Source organism: Bipolaris zeicola (genome assembly GCF_000523435.1).
Source record: "Bipolaris zeicola 26-R-13 unplaced genomic scaffold scaffold_5, whole genome shotgun sequence".
NCBI classification, from domain to species: domain Eukaryota; kingdom Fungi; phylum Ascomycota; class Dothideomycetes; order Pleosporales; family Pleosporaceae; genus Bipolaris; species Bipolaris zeicola.
In genome coordinates this window covers 120,521-134,470 of record NW_006912054.1, presented here as the reverse complement: position 1 = coordinate 134,470, position 13,950 = coordinate 120,521, and the positions used below count along the sequence as shown (strand labels likewise).

General features: G+C 53.3%; 5 protein-coding genes across 5 annotated transcripts; 2 read left to right on the top strand and 3 right to left on the bottom strand.

The window, feature by feature from the left end:
- Positions 1-663: 663 nt before the first annotated feature.
- Positions 664-2,047, bottom strand: COCCADRAFT_83054 (uncharacterized protein; the record flags this gene model as incomplete). The annotated part of the gene is made up of 2 exons (XM_007709045.1): positions 664-1,007; positions 1,978-2,047. Coding segments are annotated over 2 exons (414 nt in total), but the record flags the coding sequence as incomplete, so codon positions are not given.
- A 533-nt stretch (positions 2,048-2,580) lies between these two features.
- On the top strand, positions 2,581-3,304 carry COCCADRAFT_32414 (uncharacterized protein; the record flags this gene model as incomplete). Its single annotated transcript, XM_007709001.1, has 2 exons — positions 2,581-2,958; positions 3,029-3,304. The coding sequence occupies 2 exons, from the start codon at positions 2,581-2,583 to the stop codon at positions 3,302-3,304; spliced, it is 654 nt and encodes a 217-aa protein (XP_007707191.1).
- A 1,762-nt stretch (positions 3,305-5,066) lies between these two features.
- COCCADRAFT_762 (uncharacterized protein) lies at positions 5,067-7,516 on the bottom strand (the record flags this gene model as incomplete). The annotated part of the gene is made up of 3 exons (XM_007708944.1): positions 5,067-5,655; positions 5,705-6,916; positions 6,963-7,516. 3 exons carry the CDS (start codon positions 7,514-7,516, stop codon positions 5,067-5,069), a joined length of 2,355 nt encoding a protein of 784 aa, XP_007707134.1.
- A 1,106-nt stretch (positions 7,517-8,622) lies between these two features.
- On the bottom strand, positions 8,623-9,899 carry COCCADRAFT_82731 (uncharacterized protein; the record flags this gene model as incomplete). The annotated part of the gene is made up of 4 exons (XM_007709044.1): positions 8,623-9,083; positions 9,140-9,446; positions 9,497-9,696; positions 9,755-9,899. 4 exons carry the CDS (start codon positions 9,897-9,899, stop codon positions 8,623-8,625), a joined length of 1,113 nt encoding a protein of 370 aa, XP_007707234.1.
- A 913-nt stretch (positions 9,900-10,812) lies between these two features.
- On the top strand, positions 10,813-13,494 carry COCCADRAFT_82762 (uncharacterized protein; the record flags this gene model as incomplete). The annotated part of the gene is made up of 1 exon (XM_007709043.1): positions 10,813-13,494. One exon carries the CDS (start codon positions 10,813-10,815, stop codon positions 13,492-13,494), a length of 2,682 nt encoding a protein of 893 aa, XP_007707233.1.
- Positions 13,495-13,950: the final 456 nt, after the last annotated feature.

The following is a 13,950-nucleotide window of genomic DNA, read 5'->3' as shown; positions in this document are numbered from 1 at the left end:
GTCTTCAAATCAATCTCATCATACACACACAGTCTCCATGCGAGCACGTGGCCGCCTCTGCCTCTAGCAACTAAATCTCGCTACAACGCACAACCGTACCTTCCTCATCATACACACATAGACTGATGTCTCGATATATTCATACGCAGGATGTTTCAACATAGAGACGTAATAATTATACATCTAGGAGCCATCACTCGGCGTCAAGCGATGCACCTCGAATACCGTCGTTGAAAAAGAACTGCTCGCGCACTTCGTGGTATACTTTTCTTAACAAACCAAGAGTAAGTTTATCGATGGATAACCGTGATGTATGGTTATTATAGCGTCGTTGCGGAATACGCAGGAATCAAGTATCTTGTCTCTGCGTAATTCTGAGGACGAGGGATAGTAACATCTTCAGCCCTTTTCACCTTCATCAGCTCCATTCACCTCTCGTGGAAAAAAAGCACATTCCCTCCCAGGCAAAACACAAAGTGCACAAAAGACCCTTATTTCGTGTCCCCCGGCACCGCTTGCATAGTAGTCGTATATCCATACTCATCCAGCTTCCGTCTGAAAGACGCCCAAAAAAAAAGAGCTGACGTGTCGATGTCTTGTTGAGAGCGCCTTTTGGACCAGAAAAGCAAGATAGAGAAGGTATTATTGGCTGGCAAAAACGTTTCATGTACATGTAAGCATAGCTCTTGTGGCGGCGGCGGTGGCGGCGGTGGCGGGCGACAGCATATCGCCGTAACAGATACTTTGTGATGGATACACGGCGGAGCATGGGTATGGGCGCCACAGTCTCCTCGGGAAAAAGTTTGGTGCGAATAAGAGTGTATTTTTATCGTTTCTGGGTTTCTCTAACAGTAAAATTGAGGTGGCCCCCGTTGCTATAAGAGTATGTGGATAAGGGAAGGATGGCACTGGAGTTGTGATTTTTCCCTGTGTAAAATTGATAGGTGAAGAGAATGATGGCGGCGGGGATGGTGCGATAGAGGAAGTCTGCAAGGGTTTCTGAAGTACTGGGTTAAACGGTCCATGGTGCTCTAGACTCCCTTCAGATAAAGATGTGTACTACATACGGTGTTCGGAAGCGCTTGTCTGGTTTCGGTAGGTCGGGCTGGCGGGTACACGGCGGGAGATCAACGGGAGTTAGTAGTTTGGTTTTGTGGAGAATGGGTTTGATAGTACATGTCGTGGTGCGTACATGAGACGGCACATGGTTGGAATAGATAGATAGATAGCAAAGATATGAGTAGTAGTAGGGATTTTTGTAGATGTCGAAAGATGGCTGGTTGCCTAACAGTCTTGATGTACACCTTCATATCTACACTCTCTTACCTCACTACGTAGTAACAATGTAAACCCCCCACTTTCTTCGAGTAAAAACTCAACATCACCGTACGACTTTCACCTCAACGTCTCAAGTTTCAGAGCACAACATGTACAATCAACAACGTTCCTCGTTCCCCAATGCGGCTGACACGACGTAACCACCCCAAGCCACCCATCCCCACAATTTTCCCAACTTTACTCCTTGGCCCCCCGGTGTCAATGTCCGAACACTCAGCTTCTCCCGCCCCTCTTCGCACTCTCCCCGCTGACAGATCACTTACACATCTCCCTCCCCCCCAAAACCCGGCTACAACAAACAGGATAAAATAAAATCCAAACGAGCGAGCTCTTTTCTTCCTCCTCCCAAGCCACTCGGCTCCTTTCCCCCACCAACCTCTCTTTCTCTTCCTTGTTAATATCTGCCGCATTAACTACTGATTCGCCATGTTTCCCCCTCTACCCACTCGTGGCGCTACCTCGTAAAGTAAACAACTTGCAACTTTGCATCACGCGCTCCTCGGCTTTTACGCCTGAAAGCCCAATTTCTAATCGCTTTCTCTTTTTCTTGCTTGTTGCTACTACTCGCGGAACAATCCGCGCAAGAAAAAGAAAAACGGGGCTGGATATTAAAAAGTGAGGTCACACACACACACATACACCCTTCATTGTTTTGTTGGTGTAAGCGACTTGAGTACGTTGGGGTGTGGTAATAGTGAAAAGGCGGGGGAGTGAGAGCTAGGATACTACGTACGCAGCTGCAAGCGGAAAGTGGGCTTTTCCCGCCCGTCACGAGGAGGGGACCCGAAATTGCGTTTCTTTGGGGGTAACCTAATTTATCGTGCAGGCAACCGTCGTTCTTGTTTCGGTAATATCAAAGGTGCAAAGCAAAAGGTGGAGAACGTTTTTCGCTTTCACTAGGAATCTCCCTTTTTCTGATTTGCAAGCTTGTGTTAAGTGAAGGGGTGTGTTGGTTTGTTTGCGCCTTGGAAAGGGGGGAAAGGGGCCCAAGCGGCGGAAATATCTTTCTAACATCCTTGTTTTCCCGCGCGTGGTAAACGGGGGTTGGGGTTTGGGGTGAGTGAAATACATAAACCTGTGTGACGGTCGATCGGGTTATAAAGAAGCCTCGGTCCGTTTACAAGACTAACAGACGTACGTAGTGTTTTGACATTGGGACTACTTACCCTCTTTCTTAAACAACAAAACTCGTCACCTGACTTTCGGTATACAAAAACCGACAAGCATTCTTTTGTTCAAAAGATGTTGGCCACGCTGTTCCTTGCCGTCGCCGCCGCCATAGCGACACCCGCATTGGCAGGCATCCAGCAATCCGACTTCAGCGGCATCGGCCACATCTACGTGCTCAAATCAGACAACTGGCAGACGGCAACACCAAAGGCCACCGTCGGCTGCCTCGACACCAATGGCAAGTTCATCTCAGACAAGAGCCCCTTCAACAAATGCGGCGTTTTCTCCCGCCTCGAAGATTTCCCCTACACGCTCAGCACAACCAAGGGAAACTGCACCTTTGAAGACGACAAGCAAGAAAAGAACACGGATAGTTACTACGGAAAGATGGATTCGGCGTGGAGTTGCGGTGAGCGCGTCGCAGACATTTACGATCAACTATACACAATCGTACGTCTTCTCCCCCCCCCTCTTAACCACCCACCTCCCCTCGTTTCCACAGGCTAATTCGAAAAAAAAGGATGGCTTCCCATACGTCTTCCTCTGCTTCGGTGACGTAGCTTGCTTCTACGACGCCAAACACACGCCTAACCCGCATGACGTACTCCCACTATGGCAGTATCGCTGGGGCTCCCAGCAAATGGGTATCACGCCCGGTCACGTGCAGTTGCAGCTACTGTGGAAGAAGATTGGTGAGTTGCCGGGACGATCCGAGGCAAGCGAGTTTCGGGGCCCGAGGGTTCGGGTTGAGGAGGGGGTGCAGATGCCGTTGATGGGGAAGAAGGCAAGGGTTTGAGTGGTTGTGGGGTTGGAGGATTGAGACTATATAGTTTGGGATGGGTTTTTTTTTCAAAGGGTATACTAACTATGGGATTTTGGTGTTTTCGGTTCAGGTTTTGTGTATATGATGGCTTGGGATGGGCATATATGACTTTCGGATGATTTATGATTTGGTTAGAAATGATTAAGATTTGAGGATTTCTACGTACTGCCCGTGTATGAAACGTCCCGTTCAATCACTGTTCTCCATACCCTTCTCCCTCATCCCTTCTCCCCTCTCATCTTCTAACCACATACCCATATATCACGCCATCCAACCCACTTTCCACATATACATACACGGTGTTCCGTAGGTTATTGGGGTTGTATGTATCGGTCTTGCCAAGTAAGGGAAATATATAGAAGAAGACGGAAAGGAAGAGTAGAAGGCAACCGAGGTGCATTTCGATTCTTGATGTGGAAGACGAATAAGAGGTAGAAGAAAGGAGGGATGGGAGAGTAAGGGTGTGTAGGTGGAATGGGGGATGATGGATGAGGGACACGGTGTGTGTTGCTTGTATTGGGGTTGGATAGCAGGAGTGTTGTGTGCTGATGCACTGGATTGAAGTCGGGCGAGATGGCTGGGGTTGGTGGCGTGCTGTGTTGTGGTAGGACGTAAAAAAGGGTAAACGGGTGCGGTTTGCTGGGATACTGGAGGATGGGCTGGCGGAGTGGTGGATTAGTAGGATGGGATGCGGGTGAGAATGGGGGATGGTTCTGAGGTGCTTGTACTGTTTTGTTGATGTATGAGTCCATGTTTTCAAAGCTGCTGTGTATATAGATCAGGCAGCATAGCAACGAACTACTAATTTTTGCACCATTAGAGAAGCGAATAGCATATCAAGTTTTCTCACTGCATCACCACAGCCGCTTGAAATAACTTCAATCTTCAATTTGACTTTTTGCACATATCAGGATATCGTTAGTCCCACATACGCCCCTTGTCGCATCTTCAGAGACTCCTATCAGGACAAAAATAACCCGAAAAAAACCCAGTTCTCTCCACACGCCTCGCTAAATCATGACTGACTACACACTCTCGTAGTAAGAGCGCCAGAAAACCCTCGAAATCAGCAATCGATCAAAAAGAAAGTTTCCGCCACGCCCGTTATATATGAAACTGCCGCAATGCTGACAATTGCGCCAAAGGAGAAAAAAAGAGATCCAGATCCGAAACCAGCAAAGAGTAATAAGAAAATAAGGGAGATGACACCTTCAAACCATGCAGTGTATTGTTGATTGAGTAAAAAAAGGGAAGAAGGACATGTCTAATCCGAACGCGCGCGCCTTGTAACAAGGGGGTATCAGAGTGGTTGAGTGTGGTATGTATGTGCTGTCAAGTTCGCATAAAACGACAGAAAAAAAAGAGGACGAGGAAACTCGTCTTTTTTGTCCGAAAAGCCTAGAGAAGAGGCCAGATCCCGCTTGAAGCAATAGTTGGGCGATTGGAAGCAGAATGCCGACCAGGATTAAGGAAAATTTGGTAGTGGGATGTATGTTGGGGGGTACCCAAGGAAGAACACAGTGAGTGAACCGGTCGTTACACGTCGTAAGGGGAAAACTGACGCTGGAATGATGGGAGGACGCAGATGCAAAGTGTAAGTAAAGATGATGTGTTGACGAGTTCCCGTATGAATTTTGGATATTCGTTGCTCGTCCTCGTAAAGTGAGCGGCTCTGGAGATTGCTCCGGCAATAAATCGTTCGTAATACTCTTTAATCAATACAGCGGCCACCATCTCACTCTGGTCTATCAAGATTGACCCTGAGACTGTACTCGAGCTTTTCCTTCTCGCAAAACTCGTGCAGGAACTTCAGACCAAACCGGACGGCTTGGATGGGCGTTGTATCTATTCCGAGCGGAAGGAAATATGGACCAGACATCTTGGCGCCGCTCACCTTTTCTGGTTCACGTGCTAGTTTAGCGTTGACTTCTCGACCCGCATATGTCTTCTTGTAGATGTTTTGCAAGTCCTCAAAAGGCAGAGCGATTCTTGCTTCTTGGTAGTGGCGATTCATCTTCAATGTGTGATCGGAGAGAAGGGCAAAGTTTTCAATGTGCTGTCGAGCGGATTCTGGGTGGTTGATATCCTGGGGTGAGTCGTGGGATTTGGAGCTGCTGAAGCGTTGTGACACATGAGTGCAGATTGCAGAGGCAATGACAGAGCTAAGGTAAGAGCGGAGACCGTCGAGATGTTGAAAGTCTCTTGTGCACCTGGAATACGACAGACAAAGCGGTAGCAGGGTCTTCCATGTCTGCTCAACCTCACCGGCGCGACCGCGGAGGTTTAGTGACAGATCTTGGGCAGAATATGCGGCCATGTATGCCCTAATTGGTCAGTCAGTCTAGCCAAGATTGGTAAGAGAGATGAACTTACAAAATACACTCCAGATTGGTAACGGCAGCTCGCTTTTCGTCCTTTTTGCTGCTGGCGGCGTTTAATATTTTGGTTGCCTCGTGTTTTAGAGCGCGACCTGTCTGGTTCAGCCTAGCCGATGTCTGTCCAAGCAAGGAAATGTCGATTTGCTTCTTGTTGTTCAGGGGTGCGGATGTGGATCCGGCCTTGAACTCCGCTTTGGAGCCGGCGGGAGTCGCACCGGAACGACCCGGAGTTGCTTCGTTGCTTTCGGAAGATTGAGTGCGTAGCATATTTATGGATCTGGTGTCCTTCTTGGGTATCGGATGGAGTGAATTGCTCTTCTGAGCAGAGGGTTTTGCTGAGGCGGCTGGAGATGCCGTGGTCGGTGCAGAAGCAACAGGAGGCTCATTCGTCGAGCTTGCCCGTGGGCGCTTAGCGGGAGGTACCGCCAAGGAGCCATCTTCCTCAGTTCGCAGTCGTTTCTCCACGACCTTGGCACTTGCCGGGGTTGGCTTCGCACTGGTGGTCGGAGTAGAGGTGGATGCTGGTGTGGTGGGCTCTGCCCGCCGAGCAGTGATCTTTGGTGCTGGCTTCTTCTTGATGACGGGCGGATCAGTGACCTTGGGCTGGCTGTCTGTCGCTGTGGCTTTTGGCGTATCGGTACGTTCTTTCTTCTCGGCACTTGAGCGCTTTGGAGGCAGGCGTAAAATTTGGCTCACAACCTGTGCCTTTGGCTTTGAGAATTTCAGTTTCACAATCATATTGGCATGTGTTTGTTGTGAGGGACTGACTGGTTCGGGGTTTGGCGATTTGCCGTTTACAGATACTGAACGTCCGCGATTCTCAGTCTTGAGAGATGCGCTGGACTTTTGTGATGAATCGGCCGGCACAGTAATAGGCACGCTCTTGATATCCGACGACGATATAGATGCGTCCGAGTCTGCGCGCTTCCGTTGCACCTCTAGCCTGTCCAATTCGGCTTGCACGTTGGAGGGTAGTGTGGGGGAAAGAATAGTAGGGAGCCCGTATGGATTGCCAAGTGGTTCTCGAACAGGTGATAGGAGCGGGGGCAAGCCGTGCGGTGTGGAATTTGAAGGGTCAGACTTTTCCACGTGGCTTTTGTAGCCTGCAGTGTCGCTCTTCTGCGAAGTGGAAGGAGCCCGGGGGCGGGAGCTGACTCGAGGGGCCTCGCGCGTCGCTTTGCGATCGTCGCGCATAGTGTTGGAGGAGCTGTTGTATGTTAGCAGAGCAATTGCGTCTGGAGCGGTGTACCCACGATCTCGGCGATCTGGGCTCGGCCTTTTGGGCGGGTGCAGAGAGCTTTTCGGACTTGGTAATGCCGTTGACCTGATCTGACGTATTTTTGGTGGGCGGGCGACTGGACGAGCTGGTCTTTGCACCAGGAGCAGCAGCGCCGTTGACCTGCTTGACTTTGAAGGCAGATAGATTGGGCTTCTTCTTTGTCGGCTGGCCGTTTACAGTCTGCGACCGTGGGGGCTCCGGCTCCGGCTCCTCGTCTTGGCCGGCTTGTAGCTCGAAGCAGTCCTGGCATGGCTCGCGGTAGAGATAGGTTCTGTACTGAAGATGCTCTTCGTCCGGGCGCCACAGCCTTCCTATCATCCAGGCATTGGCTTGTTGCTGTGAGTGATAGCGATACGGGTCGAGCGAGGGAGTAGAGAGTATGTAGGGCGTGGGCGGCACCGCGGTCTTGATGCGCTTGACGATGGTGTCGAGCAGGTCTAGCTCTTCCTGGTCGTTGGCCGAGTAGCGGGAGCGCTTGAGAGGTTGAGAGGGATCGCCGGGGTGCTCAGCTACATCTGGGCCCGTCATGGCGTGCTAGCTCGTGGGATTGAGGGTGGGGGATGTCGCGCGTAGTGGGTATGTCGCAGGCGGGCGGCGGTAAGTGCAGTGGGACGAAGTGCGGGAGCGGAGGAGCATTAGAGGGAGCGCTCGACCGGGATAAGGGCTTCGTATTCAGCGCGCACCAGCACAATAAGACCCGGGACCTGGGGTTGTTGACGATGTTGTGGTGAAGGCCTCACCCGCGGTCACGTCGCCGTTGGTGCTGGCGGTGGTGCCTCGGGACCCGCCAGGCTCGGATGGAGGATTGCTGGGGCGCGGCGCGGCGCGATGGTGACGACGGCGACTATGGGCGTGACGAGGTATAGAGGGCGATTTGGCGTTTGCGACGGCACTGGGGGGAGAGGAGCGACATGTCAAGGTGGACATGTCTTGGCACAGAGGCTTGACGTGCGCGCGCAACGCTTCCAGCTCGTCGGAGCCTCTGCGCCGGCCATTGGTTGCCTGCCTGGCACCGACACGCTCTGCTCCACACCACATCACCTGCAGATCCCTTTAGTCGTGCGCCATTGCATTGCATTCACATAAGTACACGGCATGTCCACGATACACGGCATGCAGCCACGCCTGGCGCTGCAACCCTCGCATTGCCGTCTCTCCCATCATCTGCGTCCGTCGCGCTGGTCCATTGCCTGTGTTTGCGACGTGCACTGTCGTCCTAGACCATCGGTGCGCATGCCACCAACTGACTCCTACACACTTACACATTCACTGCAGACCCACAGACACAATCCTCTTCACCAGCCACATCTACGCAATAGGAATGTCCAGCCACGTTGCTGCTGCCACTATCTAATCTTCAGTCGGCAGAGGGCAAGGGTCCGCGCCTTGACAGTACACGTGACCTACAGGGCCAGGCATTGTTGAACATCTACTCCGACACGCAGTGTAAACTGCATTCCTCAAACTGCATTCCGCAACACCACCCATTGTGGAACCAACAAGACCAAGGCTGCCTCGTGGCAAATGCTTGTGCAAGCCTCGCTCTGGCCAAGTACTGTCTCTTCGTGATACGACCGCTACATACCTCACAATGCACTGTTTCTTCACGCAAGCATTCAAGGTTGGCTGCCTACTTACAATTCCTCATCATCTGTCTCGTCATCTTCGGCGTGGGCTGTTGCGCCTGAGGACTTTGCTGTCGCACCCTTGCTTCGCGTCGCTACTGTCCTTTTGCTGAATGGCAGGACTCGGGGCGGGGGAACGCCCGTAGTCTCTGCGCCTTCCGTCGTGCCACCGTGTGCAACCTCAGAACCATCCCCGACTGTTTCGGATGATCTCGCTCTTTGACGCGGGGCAGAACCAGTCTCTTCATCTGTTTCATCATCAGACTGCTCTGGTGTTACAGCATCTTCTACTTCTTCTTCCTCACGTTCCTCGTCTTTTGCTTGGTCAATCTCCATCTGGTCGCTGTCTGACTCGGGCTCTAGCACAGAAGCTGGCTGCGCTGTTTGCGACGAAGCTTTGCGCTTACTTGTTCGTGATGCGCCTGCCTTGCGCGCCCTGGTTTCTCCTCTTGTCGCTTGAACAGCGGTTGCTGCAAAGTAAAGAGTCAGTCTTGCAAATGTACCTTGGACGTCAGACTGGCATTACCTGTCGTCTGGGCAACCTTTGCACCAGCCAATAGGCGGTTTTGGTCTCGGATCTTCCTCTTTTTGTCATTCAGCAGCTCCATAAACTGCTGCAACATGACAGATTCCGCCTCATTCTTGGTTTTGATAAAGTCATCGAGTTGCGCGGTCAGCTTGCCAACTGTGTTTTGCTCGCTACCTACGTGGGCCTCGAGTTCGGCCATGTGTTGCAATGTTTGCGCGTGTGCCATGGCGGAAGCGCGGGCCCAGTCGAATGGATTAAACTCAAACTCATCGTCCTGGGGTAAGACGATCTCGCCCAAGGTGACCTACACGGGTTAGGCCAGGCCTCTTTTGTTCGGTCGTTCAGCTAGCCCACCTTTATGGTTTGAACGTCCTGACGGAAAGAGATGGCTAGTGTTCCACTCTTCAAAGTATACACCATGCGGACGCCCTGCAAGAGATGGGCATGTTGGCTTGCAGGCTGTTTCATCAAGAGGAAATGAGACAAAATTGTCGCCCACTCGTCATCGGTCCCTTTGAACTTGTGCTGCAATTCTGCAAGATTGCGGTACCGAACTGGGACCGGGGTTAGTAAATGAACTTTGTACCTGCTTTGTTTGCAACCAGGGCTTACTCGAGGCAACATATGGGCTTTCGCCCTCGCAGCCCACCAGCCGGACATCGAGGGGATGGGTGCCCTCCTGCAGGACCTCGACAACGACCGCCTCGCCGCGGCCGTCGGCAGGCTCGACGGGGACGATGCAGCAACGAGTGGGCATTGCTGGGGCGTGATGCGTGAGGCGTGATGTGCAGAAGCTAGGCGGTGCTGCGGGAAGTTAGCCGGTAGGGCAGGTTGGGACGCTTGCAGGGCCCGGACGAGGATCTGAGCGGGTCCAGGGCGGGAGTTGTCGCAAGCGCAGCGGGTCGATGAGTGCTCCTGAACAGCACCAGGGACTGGCACCGATTGTTTAGCAATACGGCGCGCGGGGATGTTGAAACGGTAGTTAATTGACCATGTGAGACGGCAGGGCCATGGGGGTTTATATTGCAGGCTTTGGGGAGGCAGAGGCAGGCAGCATTGCTCCGGGTGTGCGTGGTTAGGGTTTAGTGTTTGTTGATGTCCAGGCATCCGTCCTGCACACGAGGCACGCCACCAGGAGGGAGGAGTCAGGGTCTGGCGAGGGTTAGGGACCAGAGGGTGTGTGGGTGTGTGTGCGAGGTGTAGGGAGTAAGTAAGAGGGTAATGTAAAGTATATGTACAGATGCATTCCCTCGTTGCATTGATTTTATTCATTCATAAACAACTCTCTGCACACAAACAACAATAACAACAACAACAAGGACATGAAGCAAGCAAGCCAGCCTGCCACTGCAGCACCAGCAACATTGGTTCGCCAGCAATCCGCATGCCCGTCCGTTGTTTTTGCCCATTGCAGCCAATTACCAGTACCCTTCTCCTACTAGCAGGCCGTCGTCGCTGGCGTCGACACACCCACACAGGCGTGGCTAGCGGGCGGACCACGGGGCGCGCCTTCCTCGAGCTGCCCACCGCCTGGCTCGCTTGTGCTGCAGGAACCTGACAGCCCAGTGACCACCTTCGTGGCCCACCCCCAACCTCCTGCATTGCTCGCGAAGATCCTGCATCCAAACACGACAACACGCAATTGCGGTCATTCGCGCTGCCCCCCGAGCATGGCGGCCAACAACCGCTCCTTCGCGGCGCGCATCGCCTCCATCTCGTCCAACAGCTCCAGGATGGAGTCGTGGGACGACGGCGACTTCGACGACCGCTCCGACGGCCTGCTCTTCAAGAACTCGACAGTTCACTCGCTCTCATCACGCATGAGCGTGCGTTCCGAATCAGAGTCCCAGGACGACTGGCAGTTTCTCATCTCGCCCGACGACCAGGCCACAAACGCCTCTGCCATCACCTCGGCCGCAAAGCAGGCCGGCATCCCCATACCCGCAAACGTGCCCTCGTCCGCCCTGCTAGGGGGGTCCATCAAGAGGCTGGGGAAAAAGAAGTCGACCAAGAAAATGGACGTCGACGACGACTGGGGCAACGACCTCGAGCTGCCCGCAAACGCCTCCGAAGGACTCAAGCTCAAGCCGCTCGCTGCTCGCCCGCCTGCTGAGGATGCCGATGATGACCTCGACTGGGGCGAGGGATCATTGGGCATCCGTTTTGCAGGCACGCGACAGGCCACTCGCGGCGGACGCAGCTCCTCTGTCTCTGCCATGAGCCCTAGCCTGGGCAGCTGCATGACCATGGAGAGCGAGGAGGACGACCTGGGCGGCCTCGTCTTGCCCACCGAGCCCATGGACTTTAGCGCCCGTCTGGAGAAGCTCAAGAAGGCCGATCACCTACATAAGCAGGACTCAACCCAGCGTGCACCCGAACTATCTCTCCTCCCACCGCTTCAGATAGGTCCGACATCTGCCCCAGCACCACCTACGTCGTTCCCTACACAAGAACCACCCCTATCACCCACCACTGGTCCCGCATTCTTTTCACCCTTGGGGAGCCCCAAGGCTCCATCACCCAAATCAAAGCCGGCTGCTGAGCCCGAGGAGGATTTTGAAGAGGGCTTCGAGTTTGGCACTGGTGAAATTCTGGACAGCAAGAAGCTCACCTTGAACAAGAACATCGTCGTAAAGAAGACCACCAACAAGGCCAATGCGCCACACGCCGCTCGTCCTGCGACCACGCTCACCTTTACCGACCGACCCACCATCTCGCGAATTCCAAGGCCACTACCGTCCATTGCCAGCCGCACCCGGCTAACTCCTGTCTACGAGACTGGCGCGTCAGCCTCGAACCAATCGTCAAGGACCATGCCCACAACTACTAGCGCACAGCTCCTCCGCGCGAAGCGCTCTGCTCCTGTTCTTCGCAACATAAGCTCGACCCAACCACCTCGCATGCCCTTCATCCCTGCTGGTGGTCCTTCATCCCAGTCCCACCACGTCATGGCCAAGAGTACTTCACAAACTCATCTTCGTCGAGACTCTGACTCTCGTCGTCCCCTCTCTCCTTCTATGCGGTCTTACTCTCGCTCATCTGGACATCAGAATGAGACACCGAGCCGCGCAGGGGTCCGACGCGATTTGGCACCCTCTGCACTTGCACGCAACCCACCCCCAAGAAAGCTAACCCAGCCCCAGCGCAAGCGAAACTTTGGGGATGGGCACGAACTTGACATGTTTGATGATCTACCCACCTCTGCTACAAAAGAGAAGCAATTCGAAAAGGTCCCACGTAATGTTGGCAGTAACAAATCCTTACGAACTCAACCTAGTAATTCCCGCTTGCCCATGCCTGACCGCATGGCGACGCCTCAGCCTCAGACTCCACGAAGTCCACCCAAGATGGACAACACTCCCCGATTTGCTCGAGATACTGCTGCTAGTAGGAACGCACGAGAGCAGCGATTGGCAGGCACGAGGTCAAGAGCGGATGGCTCCGTTTCCCAAAGGCCTGTGAGCTGGGCTGCTCAAGTTGCCTCTCGCAGCCCTCATTCTAGCCCAAATCACAAGAAGAAAGGCTTAGGGCAGAAACCTCAGTTGATCCGCCAGATGACCCAGCCTCAGTCCTATAGTATGGCACTCCACCACTACTATCCAGCTCCCACTGACCACTATGTAGACGAAAAAGGCATGACTTATAACCCTACTCTACAGCGATGGGAAGGTAACGAGGAGGAGCTCGTTTCCTTCTCCCACCCTAATACTTCCACTACTACTCTTGCCTTGACCACTGCCAGTACACCAACTTTTGCACCTCCCTCTAACCAGACGGGTCGCCCACACGATCGTTCGCAGTCCATCTCTCACATAGCGCTCTCGTCCATTCATGCCTCTCAAGCACACAGGAGCTTCTCGGCACGGGCAGCAAAGCTTGCCCAGCCGCCAGCACCAGCGCCAGCACCATCTCCGCCTCGACCTGCATTGATATCACAAATCTCAGTGCCCCGAAGCGTGCAATATGAAGGCCGCATGGTGTTTGATCCTGTCAAGATGACCTGGCTCAAAGCCCCTCGCCCGATGAACGACGTTCGCTCACCATCCGAAGTCGACGAGGACGAGGACCCCTTTGCTGGCCTTGAAGACTTGAAAGACAACGAGAGCGTTGCTGGCGGCAACGGTATGAGTGGTTCCGGCACACCAAACCCCGAAGATCCCGCCTTTGTAGGCGAAGAGTTCGACGTCGGTCCCAGTTTCATCCGCCGCCAACGTGACGAAGAGGCCATCTGGCGCCGTCGAGTAGAAGGCTGGGTCGGCGGCCTTCGCGACAACGGCGAACATCCTGGCGGATGGCGATGGGCGATCCGCGACTTCGCAGCCAGCGCGCCTGCTGGTAATCCCGCGTTTTAACGACCTTGTATATGTGCATCCGCATTTACGATTTTATGATTGCATCCAAGATTCCCCTCTTTGGGCGCATATTGTGGACTTTGTTTCACAAAAAGTAATGACTTGCTTGGAATGTCTATTTGAGATATCCCCCGGAGTGTTATGAAGGGCGTGTTTCAATGCCGCCTCACTCTTACGATGCATTTTACGACTTAATGACGGCATGACCGTATTACAGATGGGGCTTCATTGCTCGGACACATGACTCACGAAATTTCCTTTGTATAATGATCTGCGGCGTCTGGGTCATCTTCATTCAGTATATAAGAAAACATATTAATACTACATTGCTGCTACAAGTCGAGCATGAATACTGGCTGGTGGTGTTGGGGGAGCTAGCCAGTTTCGCCCCTATTGTGTGCAGCTTCGTGGCGCCATTGTCGCCAAGTCCATGCCGTCATCCCATTGGCGTCCTCG